We start from the raw sequence: 18,181 nt of genomic DNA, 5'->3' as shown, positions 1-18,181 counted from the left end.
GGTTAAAATGGATCTAGGTTGGTAATATGTAAAGAACAAGGGACGACTTTGCTACCGACTATGATAGACATTGGTAATGTTGATTGATAGGCATTTGTGTAATATTTAGCTTTGACTGATATGTAATGATGAAATGAAATTTCTTTCTCAAATTAGGAAAAATGAGGAAGCCTCACTTTAGGCAAAGACTTCATCAAAGTCTCTCATTTGAAAATACCAACATATGTAGATAGCTTGGTGGGCTAGCTTGAGTAATTTAGTGCCTTGAGTTTTATGTGGGAGGTCTTAGAGTTGTTTCCTTGAGTTGGTTGCATATGTAGATAGCTTGGTGGGCTAGTTTGAGTAGTTGAGCGCCTTGAGTTTCATGTGGGAGGTCTTAGATTTGATTCCTTGAGTTGGCTACGTATGTAGATACCTTGGTGGGCTAGTTCAAGTAGTTGAGCACCTTGAGTTTCACGTGGGAGGTCTTAGAATTGATTCCTTGAGTTGGCTACCTTTGTTGCATGCCTCACTATATGTCTTTATCAAGTTAGGCACTATAATTAAGGGGAAGTGCCTAACCCACTATTTTTAAACTGATTAAAGCTCAACATATCAATATGGAAATTAAGACCAAAATGAAAAGATAAAGATATTTCTCTTGACCAGTCTTACAATCCTTGTAACAACATTATGCAAATCATAGATATAGATATATAGTGGAAATCAATATCACAATCCTTGTAACAGCATTATGCAAATCATAGATATAGATATATAGAGGAAATCATTATTATCAGTAAAGACAATCACTAGTTCTAGTAGTTGAATGCCTTGAGTTTCACGTGAGAGGTATTAGAGTTGATTTATTGAGGTAATTATCTTTGTTGTATACTTCATTGGATGTCCTTATCAAATTAGGCAATGTAATTAGGGAAAAATACTATTTTTATAATTTTTTAGTAAAATAATACTATATTATATATGATTACATTGTTAACCAAAACAACTTCTCATAGGACCAAAATCCTCACTCATATGGGCATTACCAATCATGATACCTCACTTAAGGTCACTATTCTTATACTTGTTATAAACTCAACATCTCATGTATCACAATTAAAACGAAAATAGGAAAAAAAACCATATTTCCATTTACGAGTCTCACAATCCTCGTAACAACATTGGGCAAAATCATAAATATAGATATAGATATCTAGTGGAAAACAATATTATCAACAAAGACCATCGCTGGTTTCATTTTTTTTTTCTAGTTTTTCATAAAACCCTAAGTTCCAAAATATGTGTACTTTAACTTGGCATGATAATTACCACGCTAGCCGAGGGTCACACAATTCTTTTTCACGCTTTCGCTTTCCCGCCGTGCTTCTGCAATCATTGTTTAACAATTTTTCTGCCGCTTGGACACCTGCAAATCAGCCATTTCCGCCTTGAATGATTTAGGGGTGGAGAAAATCAGTGAGCTCCTTGATAATATTAATCAAAATCTATCTGCACCTCAAGTCATCTTGATCAACATCGGACTGTAAATATCGAGCATCTTGAAATTATTTGTTGTGAACAATGGTAAAACCTCTTCGAGTCTCCTGAAGCTGCGGAGTAAAATGTGGACAAGGGAATTAAGGGGATTGTGCGCTAGATGCCTACTTAGCCTAAAAGTAATCTAGAACGGATGGACTCCTAATTCTGCTCTGATTGGTGTCCTGCGCATTTGGACGGCTGTGAACGTGCCCCATGCTGTAGCGAGGCACATTGGATGCCCATAATGAGTGTCGTCAATTTTTGCAGAGGGTGTCACAGTGTGAAGGCGATGCTGAAAGGTCTTAGGATGAAGCCTTTAGCTGTGGAAGTGGGCGAGCTTGGTAAGTACTTATCACTTAAAAAATTGTACTGTATTTTATGCACATGTTTCCTTCAATGTCCAGCTTCTCTGTTTTATTTGTATGCCAATGTTTAACATCAAAATCTCTGTGGGTTGTTGGACAAAATGCCAAATTGTCTTCATTTGGTAAAACTCACTTCATCTATCTCATTCTCTCGGTTGTTTAGATGCAGGATTTTGTAGGATTTTGCTTTGAAGTAGGGACTGCTAAAATTGTGGGCTTGAGTTCCAATGTTTGTGTAAAAATATCATAAAAATACAGATTAGGATGGGAGAAAACACCATGTTGATTCTGAAAGAAAATAGACCATGGAGAAAGCCTTGGATAGGTTTGACTTTATGCATAAAATGGTAGAAACATTAACTTCATGGTGGTTGAAATCGATCGAACAGAGCCAAGTGTTTTTTCAGATATCTATTCACAACAACTTAAACAGAGGAAGCAGAGAGAGAATTACGGAGTAACATAGCATAGATGCAAACTTGCTTAATCGCTCAGGGTAAATGATGATGAAGTCCAATGTTGACAATGTGTTGAGTAGTTACCTTCAATAACACGTTTTAACCAATTTGCAAAAATCATTGAACAATAAATTTTTTTGACTCTCAGATTAATTGGTAAATCACCAAGGTGATTCTGGTAGCACTGACGAAAATTGCCTATAGAGAACCCTCTTTAATAGTCAGCGCCTTAGGAGGAGAAAGATAATGAACAGAAGGTTTGCATTTAGCTAGGACTAACATTTCCAGAGGACTGCCCTTCCCGTTATTCTAATTATCCATAAAATGTACTGACTTCAAAAATAGGTTCAAGTTATCTTATGCACACACCGGCGAGAATCCTAATCGAATATTCATCTCTCAGTACCATAGGTTAAAACTTCTCTTGGCCTGGCCTGATGGTTCCCATGCTGTGTTGCCAAGAATGGGTTCACAAACCTTCCCTTGTCTCCCCGTTCCGTGCCTTGGGTGTGGGGTGGCATTTTTGGTGAAACTCGAGGGACTTCCCCTGAAAACAATCCAAAATTCTGATTGATATGGTCTATTCGCATGCCTGGCATTCTCATTTTTAAGGTCTGATCCGTGCCTTCCATGCCCAATGGTCTGATGTATGGTCTGATTTTCATTTTCATTTCCTCTAATCTGCTACATGAATCTGTGCAGTAAGCTATCCTAACTTCTAAGAATCTGACTGGCATATTTCATGCCCAACTAGCTGATATGGAGGTTTTTTGTGTATTTGGATATGTACCTTCTATTGCTTGGAAATCTCTTACATGGATCCAACCAATGTGTGTAGTGCCAAAATATTGACTGGTATGATTCCCTCGAGTCTTGGCAAAGCCCTATAAATTGTGGAGTACTGTTGTTTAATGGGGTAGAGTTTGGTTTTATAGTTCAAATCACAGGGTTTTATGTTTCAAGCTTTTACAGTTTTACATAAATTTTAGTTCATAAACACATACATATCTTGTTGGAAATACTGAGAGGGGAGGGGGCGGGGTGAATCAGTATTCCTTTCCAATTGCTACTTTTACCAGTTAGATCACTTATATTTAGAACACGAAATGAACAACAATAAGAATAAATGCTTTTATTAATTTCTTCAATAAATCAAGTACAATATATGTAGGGCTCCAACCCTAGATGAAGACACCGATCTTCAATCTCCCAGGCTCCAACCTGTATTTGCCAAGCACCAACTTGGACTTCCAAGGCTCCAACCTTGTCAATTCTGAGGCACCAACCCCAAGGGCTCCAACCCTATATCTGGTTTAAGTTTCGACCTGGTTTCTTGAGGACTCCTATCCTCTAGGGCTCCAACCCTATCCTCCAAGGCACCAACCTTGTCTTTTTGAGGCTCCAACCTCTTGGGATCCAACCCTTTACTTCGTCAAGATATATTGGTTATACTTCAGGACTCCCAATGTTTTCTTCAACGAACCTTGTCAATCTTCAACTATCCATTCACTTAGTCTCCTCATCACATCATCAATGACAACCTTGTTCTTCACATGAAGGTGTCACCACTGCTCTTCATGTCACCCAACCAAAATTCTTTAACGTCACTCCATGAGGACTTTCAACAATGCACCATGCTCTCCAAGGATGCCTCCTAGATCTGCTTTAAGATGTTTGTACCAAGTCTTCAAGATGCCTCCAAGTACCTTCTACAAATAGATCTTCAATAATGCCTTCCCAAGATGTCTTCACAATATCTTCAACAAGCTTCTTGATGCTGGCTTCAAAGGATGTTCTCCTATACTCCTTTAGAAGTCTTCACTTTAACAAGGCTACTTCAATATGTATCTTGCTTGTCCTTCAATACTCCTTTAAGATCACTTTAAGGTCTGATCAAGGTTTCTTCAATAAGATTCTACGGTAGGTTCACTCTTTAATGGAATGAGAATTCTGAACATGCTATGTGTTAATATTTTCAAACCCACTTGGTCTTCATTTGTTCTTAAGGATCATTTACTCAAATATGTTTGAAGTTGTCACCATTGCATCTTAGTTCAGGAAATTTCAATGAGCATTGGTTCCATGTCGAACTTTTGGTCAGAGAGTTAGATGGATCAACAAATGTGTGCTCAAAGAAGAAATGCCAGACATCTCCAAGCCATGGGAACAATCATGGCTAGATAAAAACTGGATCAACATTAGACTATTCCATAGGAACACAATACTTCAAGATACTAGTGCGTGTTCTACAATCCTCAAAGAGGAAATGTAAGAGATTCGATCCACTTGATATGCTTATTCAAAACGCTTGCCTTGCAATCAGTTTACGGTCTAGTCTTCGATGTGCACCAAAGTTAGGCTTCAAAGCTTAGGTTCTCAATTTATGCAAAAAACTTCAGTCTGCTACATGTGCCACAAAATTTCGATCACAGGTTGAAAAACAAACTTCTGGAAAATATGCTTTCTACAGGTCCGAGTTTCCTCGAATCGTTCCTCCTTCACCCTGCAATGTATTTTCCTTGTCTAAACCGAGGAGAATAGTCCACGTCTTGCTCTTTTCAACGATAAAGGTATTTGAGATATCTTGTAGATCCGGTTTTTGTTGTTGTTGTTGTCGTCGTTGTTGTTAAATTGTTTAGTTCACGAGTTGTGAACCCTACGCATTCCAAAAATTATGTGTTGACCGAGTCCTGTATTTTCCACGATCTGTCGTTTTTTATTATACTCTGAAACTCAAATCCATGCATTTAGCCGAAGTTTGATGGTTTATTTATATCTGATCGTGTGCGTATGAGTGGACATGTTTGGAGGGCAAGCCAACCAGAAAAGCTGACAATTGTTTTGGTGAAGTCGATGTTTAACGTAATGCAACATCCAACGTGTAATATATTTTAAGGTCTTTACCGCTAGCATCAAGAGACTTTTTTATTATATATTAACGTTTGGTATTTAATTCAAATGTATGTAATATAATAATATAATTATTTAGTTTATTTTGACTATATATTAATGTATATTTATATAGTTATATGCATATGTATTTAGAGCTAAGGGTTGGCAATGTATTTAGGTTTAGGGTTTCATGATGATATAGCTACGATTTCATCAATTTCATCAATGTCAGGATTTCATGTATTTAGGATCTAGATTTTGCTCACCTGGGGTTCACATAACATCTAGGGTTAGGGTTTGCTTCTAGGTTAGGTTAACAAGCAATGCTATATTAGTCTAGGGCTTCCAAGTAATCAAGGTTTAGCCATTTTCAACAATGCCATATTGACATCAATGACAACCTTGACCAACAATCTCCCCCTTTGTCATTGATGGCAATATTCTTGCCTTCTCAACATTCTCTCTCCCCTTTGACATCAATGGCAAATGGGGTGCCCAAGTACGCCCCCTATCAAGCTGCTTCTCTTCATCATATTTTCTTCATCAATGATAGTTCTTTATAGATATGTTGCTCCCCCTATCATGATGCTCTTCTTTAATGTACTTGCTTCCCCTAAGCCACTGCATGTCTTCATGGAAATGGATGATGTAGATGATCCACCAATTCCCCTGCCTTCATAAACTCCTCTAGCACTTTTTTTTTCTTTTTCAAGAAAGATTGCTGCCATGTGATCAAGTGGAAGAAATCTTCAACAATAGTCCATCAAATGAGTAAGGAATCATGTTCTTCAATGGAGTTGCTCCCAAGTGACGATCTTTTAAAAGATGCTTATCCATGTGTGACTCATCAAGGTTTTCATAGGGCTCTTCACAAATAGCTTCTGCAGGAATGATTAAGAATCATCACCTCCCCCTAATAGTATTGTTAATTTTAGGATAACAATGGTATGTTCTATGCTTAGAGCAATTTTACTTCAATTTTCTTTATTAGCCCAATATCATATCCAGTATAGCAATCACATCAACATGATAGTAAAATGCAGATAGAACATAAACAATAATAGTAGAAGACAAGCCAACACAAGAGGACACAATATATGGCACCAAATAGGGACAAACACCATTGTGGGGAAACCCTTGATCAATTATTCTTATAATTCTTCAAAAGTTCAGCAGAGAGAGTACAATTTACAATATTCACTTGCCCAAACTAATCAGTCAAAACAACAGAAACAGAAAGCCCTAACCAGAAAGTCAACGCTGGTCAACATGGCTAAAATTGACCTCCAAAACAGCTCGGTCAACCTTGGTCAACTCGGTCTCCAACAACAAGATAGTGCAACCCAAAATAATCCGAAAATAACCAGTCAAATCTGGTCAACAAAAGTCAATGCAACAACCTGAAATAAGGCAGTCAACGCTGGTCAACACAAGGGTCAAACTGCCTCGTTTTTTGTGCCTAGAACAACGGCTTGCCCAAACAGAAATCTCCCTCACAAAACCGAAGTCAAACAGGGTCAATGCTGGTCAAAGTTAGCCTCTTGAAATTTCGGTCAAATTTGGTCAATGTAGCAGCTAGAAAAGACAGTGTTCCTTTCGCACGTTTGGAGAGAGAGAGGCCCATAAACTCGTACCCAATCAAGATGAGAGAGAGAAAGATGAATCAGATGAGATGCCAAAATGAGGAGGAGGCATCTTGTATTTATATGCAACGTTGAAGGCTGTAGGAGGCTAATTTGATGGCTGGCCGACCTTGACAATTTGTCCATAATCAAAATAAATTCATAAATTCATTCGTACATGTCAGAATGCGATGATCTTTATATCAATCCTACACCTCTGGGAAAGAGGAATCCAAAAAAAATATCAACTGTGTCATAAGAGCTATCCAAAGTGATGTTTGGCCCTAGTTGCCAAATTTAACACTCCCTCTCAACTAGGGAGAACATCACCTGCCAAATTGTCTGACAATCTGTACCATCCCTATTACTGCACTGCTAAACCATGAAGAAAGAAGAAATGATCGAGAATGTATCATACCATTCTTCACTGACCCGAAGTCAGTCTCCAACAACTGAGAGTGTGTCATACCACTCTTAACTTACCCGTAGTCAGTTTCCATTGATCCCAGATCAATATCAACATCTTAGCATAGGGAGTACGGTAGTACACGATGCGTCCATCCATAGTACTATGGTCCCTATCCTCATTTCCATACCCATTGGTCAGATGAGAGGTACTTCCCATGAGTCCCGGATTGCATGGGTAGGATGTGCCAGCAGGAGGAGGTGAAACATTCATCCTGCTCATATGACATAGGGGAGGGTGAACCACTCAACTTATGCATATGCCACCATGGGGTATCACAGGGGAAGGTGAACCATTCACCTTGTACACAATGCACCACTAGGGGAGGGTGAGTCACCCTATGGTCGCTCATCGCTCCAAGAAGTACCCCAAGCCCCCCAGAGCTCCCAGAGCTCACTATCCATCTCATACAGGACCCTCATAAGAGGGTCTCTCCACGACTCCAAGTCGTTCACAAAAGGTTAAGAATTTGACCTTCCCGAGGGGCTTCGTAAGAATATCGATGACCTGCTCATCGGTCCCAATATGATGGAACCTTATTGCTCCTTGTTGTACCATATCTCGGATAAAGTGGTACCTAATATCAATATGCTTGGAGTGATCATGAAACACAGGATTCTCAGAAAGACGAATCCCACTCTGGTTGTCACAGAAGATCACGGTGGTATCCAACACATGTCCAAACAGCTCACTAAAGAGCTTCCTCAACCAAACAGCTTCACAGGAGGCCAAACTAGCAGCAATGTATTCAACCTCAGCGGTGCTTAAAGCAACCGACTTTTGCTTCCTGCTCATCCATGATATTGAAGCAAAACCTAGAGAGAAGCAACATCCTGATGTGCTTTTGCGATCCACCACACTGCCAGCCCAGTCTGCATTAGAGTAACCATGGAGCCTCACATTCCCGACAGTGTATCTCAATCCATAAGTGATTGTGCCCCGGAGATATCTCAAGAGATTCTTGGCAGCAATCCAATGTATATGATGAGGCTCGACCATAAACTGACTCAATGTGTTCACTACAAAACATATGTTCGGACGAGAGTTCACCAAGAACATTAGGGCCCTTATGAGTTGACGATACTTAGAAGGATTTCCCAAATCGGGCCCGGCAACACTTTTGCATAACTTCTTGAAGTTAAGTTCCATCGGAGTAGTAAAGGACTTGCAGTCCACCATCCTAAATCTTTCAAGTAGCTTCACAACATATTTTCCTTGAGAAAGGAAAATCTCCCCTGGCTTTTGCCAGACCTCCAACCCTAGGAAGTAATGCATCAGTCCTAGGTCCTTCATATCAAATTCGGAAGCCAACTCTCTCTTACATTAGTCGATAAGAGGGTCTGCACCTATTAGAAAGAGATCGTCCACATAGAGTACCAAGATGAGAGGTCCATCATTCTCAACCTTAAAGTAAAGGTTCAGATCAGCTTTACTTCTTGTAAATCCCAGCTTCATCAGATAGCTATCGATCCTCTCATACCAAGCTCGGGGTGCTTGCTTCAACCCATAGAGGGCTTTCTTCAACCTGCATACATGTGTCTGACGATCTTGAACTTCAAACCCCTCAGGTTGTTCCACATAAAATTCCTCCTTAAATGAACCATGCAAGAAGGCAGTCTTGACATCCATCTGCTGTAGATTCCATCCTTGCGAGGCAACAAGGGCTATAATCGAACGGATGGTGGTGTAGCGAGCAACGGGTGCAATTATCTCATCTTAACCTACACCTTCCTTTTGAGAGAAGCCTCGAGCAACAAATCTGGCCTTGAACTTCTCAGCACTTCCATCAACACCATGCTTGATCCTGTAGAGTCATTTAGAGGTGACAACAGATTTGTCCTGGGGTCTAGGGACCACATCCCATACATCATTCTTCATAATTGACTCGTACTCTTCGTTTATAGCATCCTTCCATACTTGTTGCTTCACAACTTCTTTGAATGAGAAAGGTTCAGACTGAATAATGGTGCTCATAACAGTTAAGTACCCTTGCTACCTATTAGGCTTCTTGCTTTCACGAAATGTCCCCCTTGGTGCAACATGTCTCTCGGCATCTTCGAGAGTTTCTCTTAGCCATGAGGGTCTCCTTTTGGAGGAGGAGGGCTCATGAGGAGGAGGATCAGTGGGATCCATCGGTTCTTCAACACTGGGCATCGGCTCATCCTGTGAATCTCCCTGATTTCCTGCATTTGCTTCTTTGTCCTTCCTTGGAATAGGGAGATTGCTAATCTTCCTTAGGGCAACATCATCATCGAAGGTGACATCATGACTCAACTCTACTTCTCTTTGACCAGGCACATAGATTCTATATGCCTTAGAAGTTTCACTATAGCCCACAAAAGTTCCTTTCTTCCCAGATGCCTCCAATTTACTTCTCTTTCTTTCGGCACATGAAAGTATACTAGACTACCAAAAATTCTAAAATGAGAAACATCAGATTTTTTACCGGTGAAAACTTCTTCGAGAGGTTTGGAGTCCAATGCTTGATGAGGGCATCGATTTTGAACGTACACAGTAGTGTTGACAGCTTCTCCCCATAGGAACTTTGGAAGTCCTTGATCATGAAGCATGGCACGAGTGGCTTCTATAATGGAACAATTCTTCCTTTCAACAACACCATTTTGCTCAGGAGTATATGCAGTAGTAGTCTCCCTCTTAATGCTAGCTTCCCTGCAATAGTCATTGAATTCATTTGACTCATACTCGGTTCCATTATCGGTCCTCAATATCTTGATCTTCTTCCCTGTTTGATTTTCCACCAAGGCTTTGAAGGCATGGAACCATGAGAATATTTCGTCCTTCTTCTTCAAGAAATATATCCAAGTTTTGCGAGAGAAGTCATCCACAAAGACAACATAATATAAATATCCTCCTAATGATGTCACATGCAACATACCAGATAGATCAGAATGAACCAATTGCAAAATGTCTGTGGTCTTGCTATCACTTGAGGGGAATGGTCCCCTTGTATGTTTTCCCTCGGCACATCCCTGACATACACCTTCATGCTCTATTTTGAATTCGGGCATACTTGTAACCATCTTCCTTGCATCGGGTAGAGCCTTATATTGAAGATGAGCAAACCTCTGGTGCCATAGTTCGGATTGAAGAGATGTGTCGCAAGACATGGCTCCCAGTGGACTTCCTCCAACTCGATATAAACTGACAACCCTGAATCCAAGAGTAAATGCTTCTTTGAAATTTCTTTTCCACACATGTACCTTTCCATCTATGAATGCCACCTTGAATCCTTTGTCTTCCATCGTCGAGATAGATACTAGATTCTTCTTTAGATCAGGGACATATAGTACTTCTTGAAGATGAATGGTGTTACCTTGATTCAATTGAAGGGTAACATTCCCAACTCCCTTCACGGGATAGGTGGCATTGTCTCCAAGGATAATCTCAAATTTGTATCCTTCTCTATCAGATTTGAAAGAGCTTCCTTGTACCTGGTGAAGTGCTTGGAGTTTCTTGTTCTTTTCAAAGCTCGATCATTGCCAAGTTGAGTAGCAGAAGCATTCTTTTTCCCTTTGTTGTTGAACCTGCCATTCCTTTGATTGTTGTTGTTGCCCCTGGAATGATTGTGATCATCATCATGAGATGTGTCCCTTCTATTTGGACACTCCCTGGCATAGTGACCAAACTTGTTGCAAACGAAGCATCTTCCCTTCCTTCCATTTTTGAATCTCGGTCTTCCTTGACTTTGCTTCTTTGAACCTGCATTGTTCTTCCTCTTGGCATGAGCGGAGAATGCGGTAGGATTATTCCTATTCGAAGGCATCTCCAATTCCATCATCCTTGTTTCTTCTTGAGAACATCTAGTCAACAATTCTTCAAAACTTGGAATTCTGTCGTTATTGAGAATAGTAGTGTTGAACACATGCCATTCGGGAGGAAGACCTCCAAGGGCAATGAGAGTGAGCTCCTTGTCAGCAATAGCTTCACCAATCGAAAGAAGATCATTTTTGATCTCTGTAATCCTCATGAAGTAGGTTTGAATATCTTCATTTCTTCCTTGCTTTATATCCTTAAGCTTGTTCTTGAGGAAAAGAATTTGATTTGCATTGCTAGATTTGAACATGCCAACCAACCTCTCATATATCTCCTTTGATGTATTCAAATTGGAGATGTAAGCAACTAAGTGCTTATGAATAGAATCCCTAATGATCTTCTTGGATTTGACTTCACCCTTCTTGTACTTTGTCTTAGCAACAGCGGATGCATTTGAAGGAGGTTCCGAAATCTTTCCCTGCACATAATTCATGACATCTTGCTCTTCTAAAGTCAAATCAAGAGACATCTTCCATGCATGATAATCAGACTTATCATGAAGCTTATCATCAAACTTGAAGTAGGATGTGGAGGTCATTGAGATTTGTTCTTGATCAGTGATTGCTCCTTTTAGTGATTGCTCTTCACTCTTGCTTGGGCTTTGTCTTCACCTCAGCTCTGATACCATGTTAATTTTAGGATAACAATGGTATGTTCTATGCTTAGAGCAATTTTACTTCAATTTTCTTTATTAGCCCAATATCATATCCAGTATAGCAATCACATCAACATGATAGTAAAATGCAGATAGAACATAAACAATAACAGTGGAAGACAAGCCAACACAAGAGGACACAAGATATGGCACCAGCCAGGGACAAACCCCAATGTGGGGAAACCCTTGATCAATTCTTCTTATAATTCTTCAAAAGTTCAACAGAGAGAGAGAGTACAATTTACAATATTCACTTGCCCAAACTGATCAGTCAAAATAGCGGAAACAGAAAGCCCTAACCAGAAAGTCAACACTAGTTAACCGGGTTGAAATTGACCTCCAAAACAGCTCGGTCAACCTTGGTCAACTCGGCCTCCAACAACAAGATAATGCAACCCAAAACAGTCCGAAAATAACCAGTCAAATATGGTCAACAAAATTCAACGCAACAACCTGAATTAGGGCAGTCAATGCAGGGGTCAAACTGGCTCTTTTTTGTGCCTAGAACAACGACCTGCCTAAACAGAAGTCTCCCTCACAAAACCGAAGTCAAACACGGTTAACGCTGGTCAAAGTCAGCCTCTTGAAATTCCGTCTTCTTGAAATTCCAACCTCTTGAGATTTCGGTCAAATTTGGTCAATGCAGCAGTGAAAAAAGACAGTCTTCCTTTCGCACGTGTGGAGAGAGTGAGGCCCATAAATCCGTACCCAATCAAGATGAGAAAGAGAAAGATGAACATACAAATATTATATATTAAATATGAATAAGAATGAATGAATGATTTACAAATGAGAACGAGAGGCTTGCTTATATATCAGGCAAGTGTCTCTTCATGAAGAGTCATGTCTCAATTAGACATGCCTCTTCAACCTAATTACTACTTAACTAATAATTATTTATGCTTATTATCATTTATATTATTTTACATTATTTATATATATTTTATTCATTACAGTTTCCAAGGACTTTCTTGGATGTTGGCAACTTTAGGGCGTTAGGTCTATGCAACTTAAACTACATGGCAACCAACAGACATCAAATGGCCTTAACTTATGCTATGTTTCAAGGTGCCTACAACCAATTATCCTGAGAATAGTGAATATCATTTGACGGGTTATTAAAGAATCAGTCTTCATTTTAGACTGTAATTAGGCCATTTTAACTAAAGAAGTCCAAAATGTGTTAGAGCAAACCTTGGTTCTTCGATCAATCTGTGTTCATTTGTTTAGGATAGTGGCAGTCCATATTAATTGTCCTTGCAAGTGGTTGAACCTTATCAAGAATGTTTTTTGGAAATGTATCGAGATTCAGAAATGCATTCATAACAATTTCTTCTGAAGAGCGAGGAAGTGGACATCTTGTAGAATCAGAGTTAGGCTACTGGGTGCATGCAAAAAATTAAACTGGACTTATACAATTTTTTGGAGTCTTATAGTTTCTTTTGACTACAATCTTCTTTCCTTCTCTTGAGTTTTTCTTTACTTTCTGTTGTGAATATAATGTATAAAGATTTTGGTATGATTGATTTATCAGTGTGATTCTATTGAGCGGTTGTTTTGTGACAGATGGGAATTGCTTGAAGTACTTCCCTCAATATAAAGAATATTCGACTTTGAATCTAGAGCATGATTTTTGTGGAAGCGGGTTGGAGACTGATGTGAGTGGCCATAAAAGAGATAAAATTGCAAAAGCTGATTTTCCTGTAGATACTGTGGAAGAGAGATTAGGAGGATGGTCCATTGATAGTAGTCCTATTAAGGGAGAAAGTCCAAGGCATATTGGTTGTAAGAGAAATTTTGAAATGCGTGTGAAGAAGTATGTTAAACAGCAATACAGCAATGGGAAGTTCAATGATCTTCTGACAAATGTGATTGCAACCCCAGAAGTTCTCAAAATAGCTTATCAAAGTGTAACACATAACTTGAACCTTATAACACCAGACATGACAGGATTGTCTACAGTTGATGCTAACGTTATTTGTTTCAGTTCTATAGCAAAGCAGCTGGTAGATGGAAATTTTGATGTAAAATCAAATATTCAAACATTTTTTTCGTCGAAAAATAAACATGAATACTTGGTGCTTCCCAGCTTACAATTGAAAGCTGTACAAGAGGCAATTAGAATGGTTTTGGAGGTTGTTTACAGGCCACAGTTTTCCAAAATTTCACACAGTTGTAGAAGTGGAAGAGGACAACATTCAGCTCTAAAATACATTCAAAATCAGATTCATAATCCTGATTGGTGGTTCAGCATTGTCATACAAAAGAAACTTGATGCTTCAGTCTTTATGAAATTAGTCGCTGCAATGAAAGAAAATATCCATGATGATAGCCTGTACAAATTTCTGGGCCAGATGTTTGATGCAGATGTTCTAAATGTAGAATTTGGTGGTTTTCCAAAGGGCCAAGGATATCCGCAAGAAGGTATTCTTTCCTCAGTTCTGATGAATATCTACTTGGATCTTTTTGACCAGGAATTTTATAAGATCTGTATGCATTATGAAGCACTAGATAATAAGTCTGATTGTGAGCATAAGATGAATTTACTAAATCAAATGCAACATTTTTCGAAGCTCCGGCAGTGGCTTCGCAATCAAATGAAACACGATTCTCAAGGAACTCATTCAACTGCTGATAGCTCTAAAAAATTACATGCCTGCAGGTATATGGATGAAATATTTATTGCCATTTCAGGTCCTTATGAACTTGCCATTGAAGTTAGAGATGTGATCCTTGTATTCCTGGAGGATTCCCTTGATTTAAAGGTGAACCACTCAAAAGCACGAGTACGAAATACTGCTTTTGAGGGTATACAATTTCTTGGCATGGATATTGGGACTGTTCCACTATCTGAGTTGCAGAATCCTAAAAATAAAGCTCCTCTTAGAGTGGTGAACAAGCTTAGTAGTAAAATCAAGCTATTTTCTGAACAAAAGCAATGGCATTGGGAAGCGTGGACCAAAAGACTAGGAAAGAAGTGGTTGGCTCATGCTTTGAAGAAAATCAAGGAGTCAGATGATGGCAAACCTGGGATGACTGACGAGCTAAGAGAATATCGAAAACCTGGCATGAAAGCAGATCACTGGTTCAAAGAGATGCTGATTATATGGATCCAGGACTTGGATAAGCGATCTGAGATGGATAAAAGGAAAAAAGCATGGCTTAGAAAGGCTTCTGAGGAGGATCTTTTGTCTGAACTCATCATTGAATCAGAGTTACCTCAAGATCTAAGGGATTCATATTATCGGTTTCAGGAAAAAGTTGAGGAATTTGTGAATTCAGAATTTGCAACCATGAATTCACTAAAGAAAGGCCTTGAAAGTTCGATGGCTGATGCTAAGTGTTCAGCAGAAATGAGAATTGTGATAGATGCACCTATTATCAGTATCAAGAGTAGTCTCATTCGTTTTGGGCTTTTAAATAGGAAAGGACATCCTCAGTGTCTGCATGCACTCATTCATCAAGAAGATTCACTAATTATACATTGGTATATTGGGCTTGCCATGAGATTGATAAATAACTTTTTTGACTGCAAAAATTTCTCGATGGTCATGAGCATCATTAGTAAACATGTAAAAAATTCATGTGTTGTAACCCTCGCAATGAAGCACAGGACATCCAGTACTTGGGTACTGAATCAATTTGCTGAAGAACTAAGTGCCATACCTTCATCTGAAGAAACAGAATCAGGAACCTCATCTAAATTTGACATTTTATCACTAGGCAACTCCTGTTTTAGTGACAGAATATCTTTCGGTAATAGCTTGTGGCTTTTAGTAGTCCATAAAAGTATTGGTTCATCTGCTAGATGCTCTATTGCATGCTGCAATAACAAAGTTACGGAATTATATTCCATATATGGAAACAGAAAAGGACATAATTCTGGTGTGAATCATAAGATATGCCCAATTGGTTTGGGTAGTACTCATCCAATCTTTGAAAGAAAATATATAAACCTATGCATGGAGCATGTAACAGATTTGTACTTGGGCAAAATCACACTTCAAGACATTGACTTTACATTTGCCCCATTTTCAAAAACCACATATCAACCACATGGCTAATTTTATTCTTTCTTTATCATATGGGTTTTCTTTTTTTGGATGATTTCCTTGGTTGAATCCTCAACAATGGTTTACTTATTACTCCAACAACGTAAATTAATGAACAATTCAAACTTATTGATTTCACAATGGAACTTTTTATTCGGAATGAAATGCATATAACTTCATGGCTAGATTATCGGATTTGGTCCCCTAGGTTCTGGTGTCCATACCTGCAGTCACACCCACATTGGGCACATAACCAGATGCAGGCATCTGTACCCAAAGCACCCATTTAGGGCATTTGCTGACTGGGTGCTTTTCCGATGTGCACCTAGCCAGCCTATGATCTGCTGGGAGTGTCTACCAGCAGGGGAAGTGCCCTCGGAAATTCTGGATGCAGGAAGTTTCCCTTGCTGGGAAACACACCCACCAGGGGTGTTAAACTCTCACATAAATGAAATTAAACAAACAGAAGAACACATACCCTATTGGGGAAAAAACAGCCCCTCCCCCTGCCCAATTCTTATTTCATCATCAGAAAATACTGGAAATTTCCATAAGTCGCAGCAACATCTACTATGCAGATAAAATTTCTTCCAGCCTGCGATCACCATGAAACCCCTTATTTTCCATGTTTGCCTGACCTGGGTAACCAATATAAGCAATGCCTTCTGAAATAATCCCATTGCTAAACTTCAGCTTAGGTGTACAATTACCAAATGGATATCTTTAACCCATTATAATGGTCCTGTCCTCTCTTGCACTAATTATCAGTGATGAAAACTTTGCCATTTTGTTCACCACACTGGCCAAATCTTATCAGTAAATACAGTGTTTGCATCTCTATTGTTTTCAGTTTGTATCTTTGCTTATGGCATTCAGTGTCAGTCCCTTGAACATTTATTAATCTTGAAGTCCAATGTATTTGTTGCCTTCTAAGCCTAATTCAAGAGCTTATGACCTTGTCAAAAGTTTCAGCAATTATTTTTGGCATAAATCGGTAAAATGTCTTTTGTCTTGTGGTTCTATTTCTATTGTGTTATTCTTATGATTACATTTTCTTGTAGAACAGAGTATGAATCTATTGTACTCATTTTTTTCACACTGGATGGAACTATATACGGATCTAAGGTTTGGTTATTGTTTGGATCATGTCTATATGAATCCATGATGAAGTAGGATGAACAGTAACATTTGTCGTTTACAATGAGGAAGTTTATATTATATAATGCAGACTTGAAATATTAAGTGTATTGAATTTGTTTACAGGCATGCGTTAGTTTGCCCTTGTGGGTTTTGTTAATTTAAGTTAAAGAGTTTTGAACTAATAATGGGAGAATTCGGGCTGAGTGACAGTCTGTAGTCCTGCACTGAAAAACTTCACTAGCAACATCTTTCCCATCTACTAGGGGCGAGGGAGGGGGGATTTCTGGATTCGATTCTTGTGGCTAAAGTGGTGAAATGCATGTTAATAATAGGGAAGGGGGAAATGCTTGCTTAAGGACTCTGCAAAAAGCCATGGAATTGTTCTTGTTAACCACCACTCGTGGATAGTATATATGGGAGAAAAGTTTTCTCCTAGATGGTCTTCAACTGGCAGTCAACAACCCCTTGCAGTGCCCATATAGCTCGATGTGCCATTTTCTCCGCCACCCGAGCCAACCATGTGGTCCCTCACCCATTTGTTATGAATGTATGTTTGAAGGTGGGCCTCCCAACCCCAAAGGTATGACTTTTCATTGGTATAGTTGAGTAATTTACCTTACTTGTCATGGGCACTTTGGGGCATGAATTGGTGGGGGGGATTCGGCGGAAAGAGTGGGTTAGGTTTGTATTCTTGTCTCCATTGCCCAATTTCCTAGTTACCCTTGTATCCTAGTCCTGTGGGATCTCCTTTATTGGTCATTAGCTTTAAGGTTGATACTACATGGGAAATCCTGATTTTGGTTGCATGGTCTTGCTTCTCGATACCACCTACATTACTCCCTCTCTAATTATTCAGCCCCATTTATCTTTTTTCCCATCCGGGTCCACATGTGTCCACTGGGTCCAGGTTAGCCTCCCCCTTCCCCTATCCACACCTTGGGTCGGGCCTAGAACGATGCATCGAAGGTTGATGCAGATAAAAATAAAGTAAAAAACATAATTTGGCCACTCTCAATAGGAAATGTACCACAAAATGCAAAAGATGGCCAAGACATACAAATTTAGCACGTGGGCAAAAGCCGAACATGAGCTCTACCCCTTATGCATGGCTGTCACCCTGGTTCTTGTGGGTCCTAGAAGAGCCCCCTTCATCATTATGGAATCCATGATTGTCCC

General features: G+C 39.3%; 1 protein-coding gene across 1 annotated transcript; it reads left to right on the top strand.

Moving 5' to 3' along the window:
- Positions 1-1,246: 1,246 nt before the first annotated feature.
- LOC149162655 (nuclear intron maturase 4, mitochondrial-like) lies at positions 1,247-15,890 on the top strand. The gene is made up of 2 exons (XM_089437337.1): positions 1,247-1,862; positions 13,380-15,890. The coding sequence occupies exons 1-2, from the start codon at positions 1,757-1,759 to the stop codon at positions 15,875-15,877; spliced, it is 2,604 nt and encodes an 867-aa protein (XP_089293463.1). The 5' UTR covers positions 1,247-1,756; the 3' UTR covers positions 15,878-15,890.
- Positions 15,891-18,181: the final 2,291 nt, after the last annotated feature.

The sequence above is a fragment of the Pinus tabuliformis genome, chromosome 5_2, assembly GCF_031772625.1.
Source record: "Pinus tabuliformis cultivar Carrire ecotype Pingquan chromosome 5_2, CPIR1, whole genome shotgun sequence".
In the NCBI taxonomy this organism is placed as follows: domain Eukaryota; kingdom Viridiplantae; phylum Streptophyta; class Pinopsida; order Pinales; family Pinaceae; genus Pinus; species Pinus tabuliformis.
Note: the sequence above shows the minus strand (reverse complement) of the source record. Positions and strands in the feature narration are given on the sequence as shown.

Excerpts from the sequence above, each read along its gene's own strand:
- LOC149162655 (XM_089437337.1), top strand. The coding sequence starts at position 1,757 with ATGCCCATAATGAGTGTCGTCAATTTTTGCAGAGGGTGTCACAGTGTG. Across the intron at positions 1,863-13,379 it reads TGTGGAAGTGGGCGAGCTTG|ATGGGAATTGCTTGAAGTAC; the intron begins GTAAGTACTTAT and ends GTTTTGTGACAG.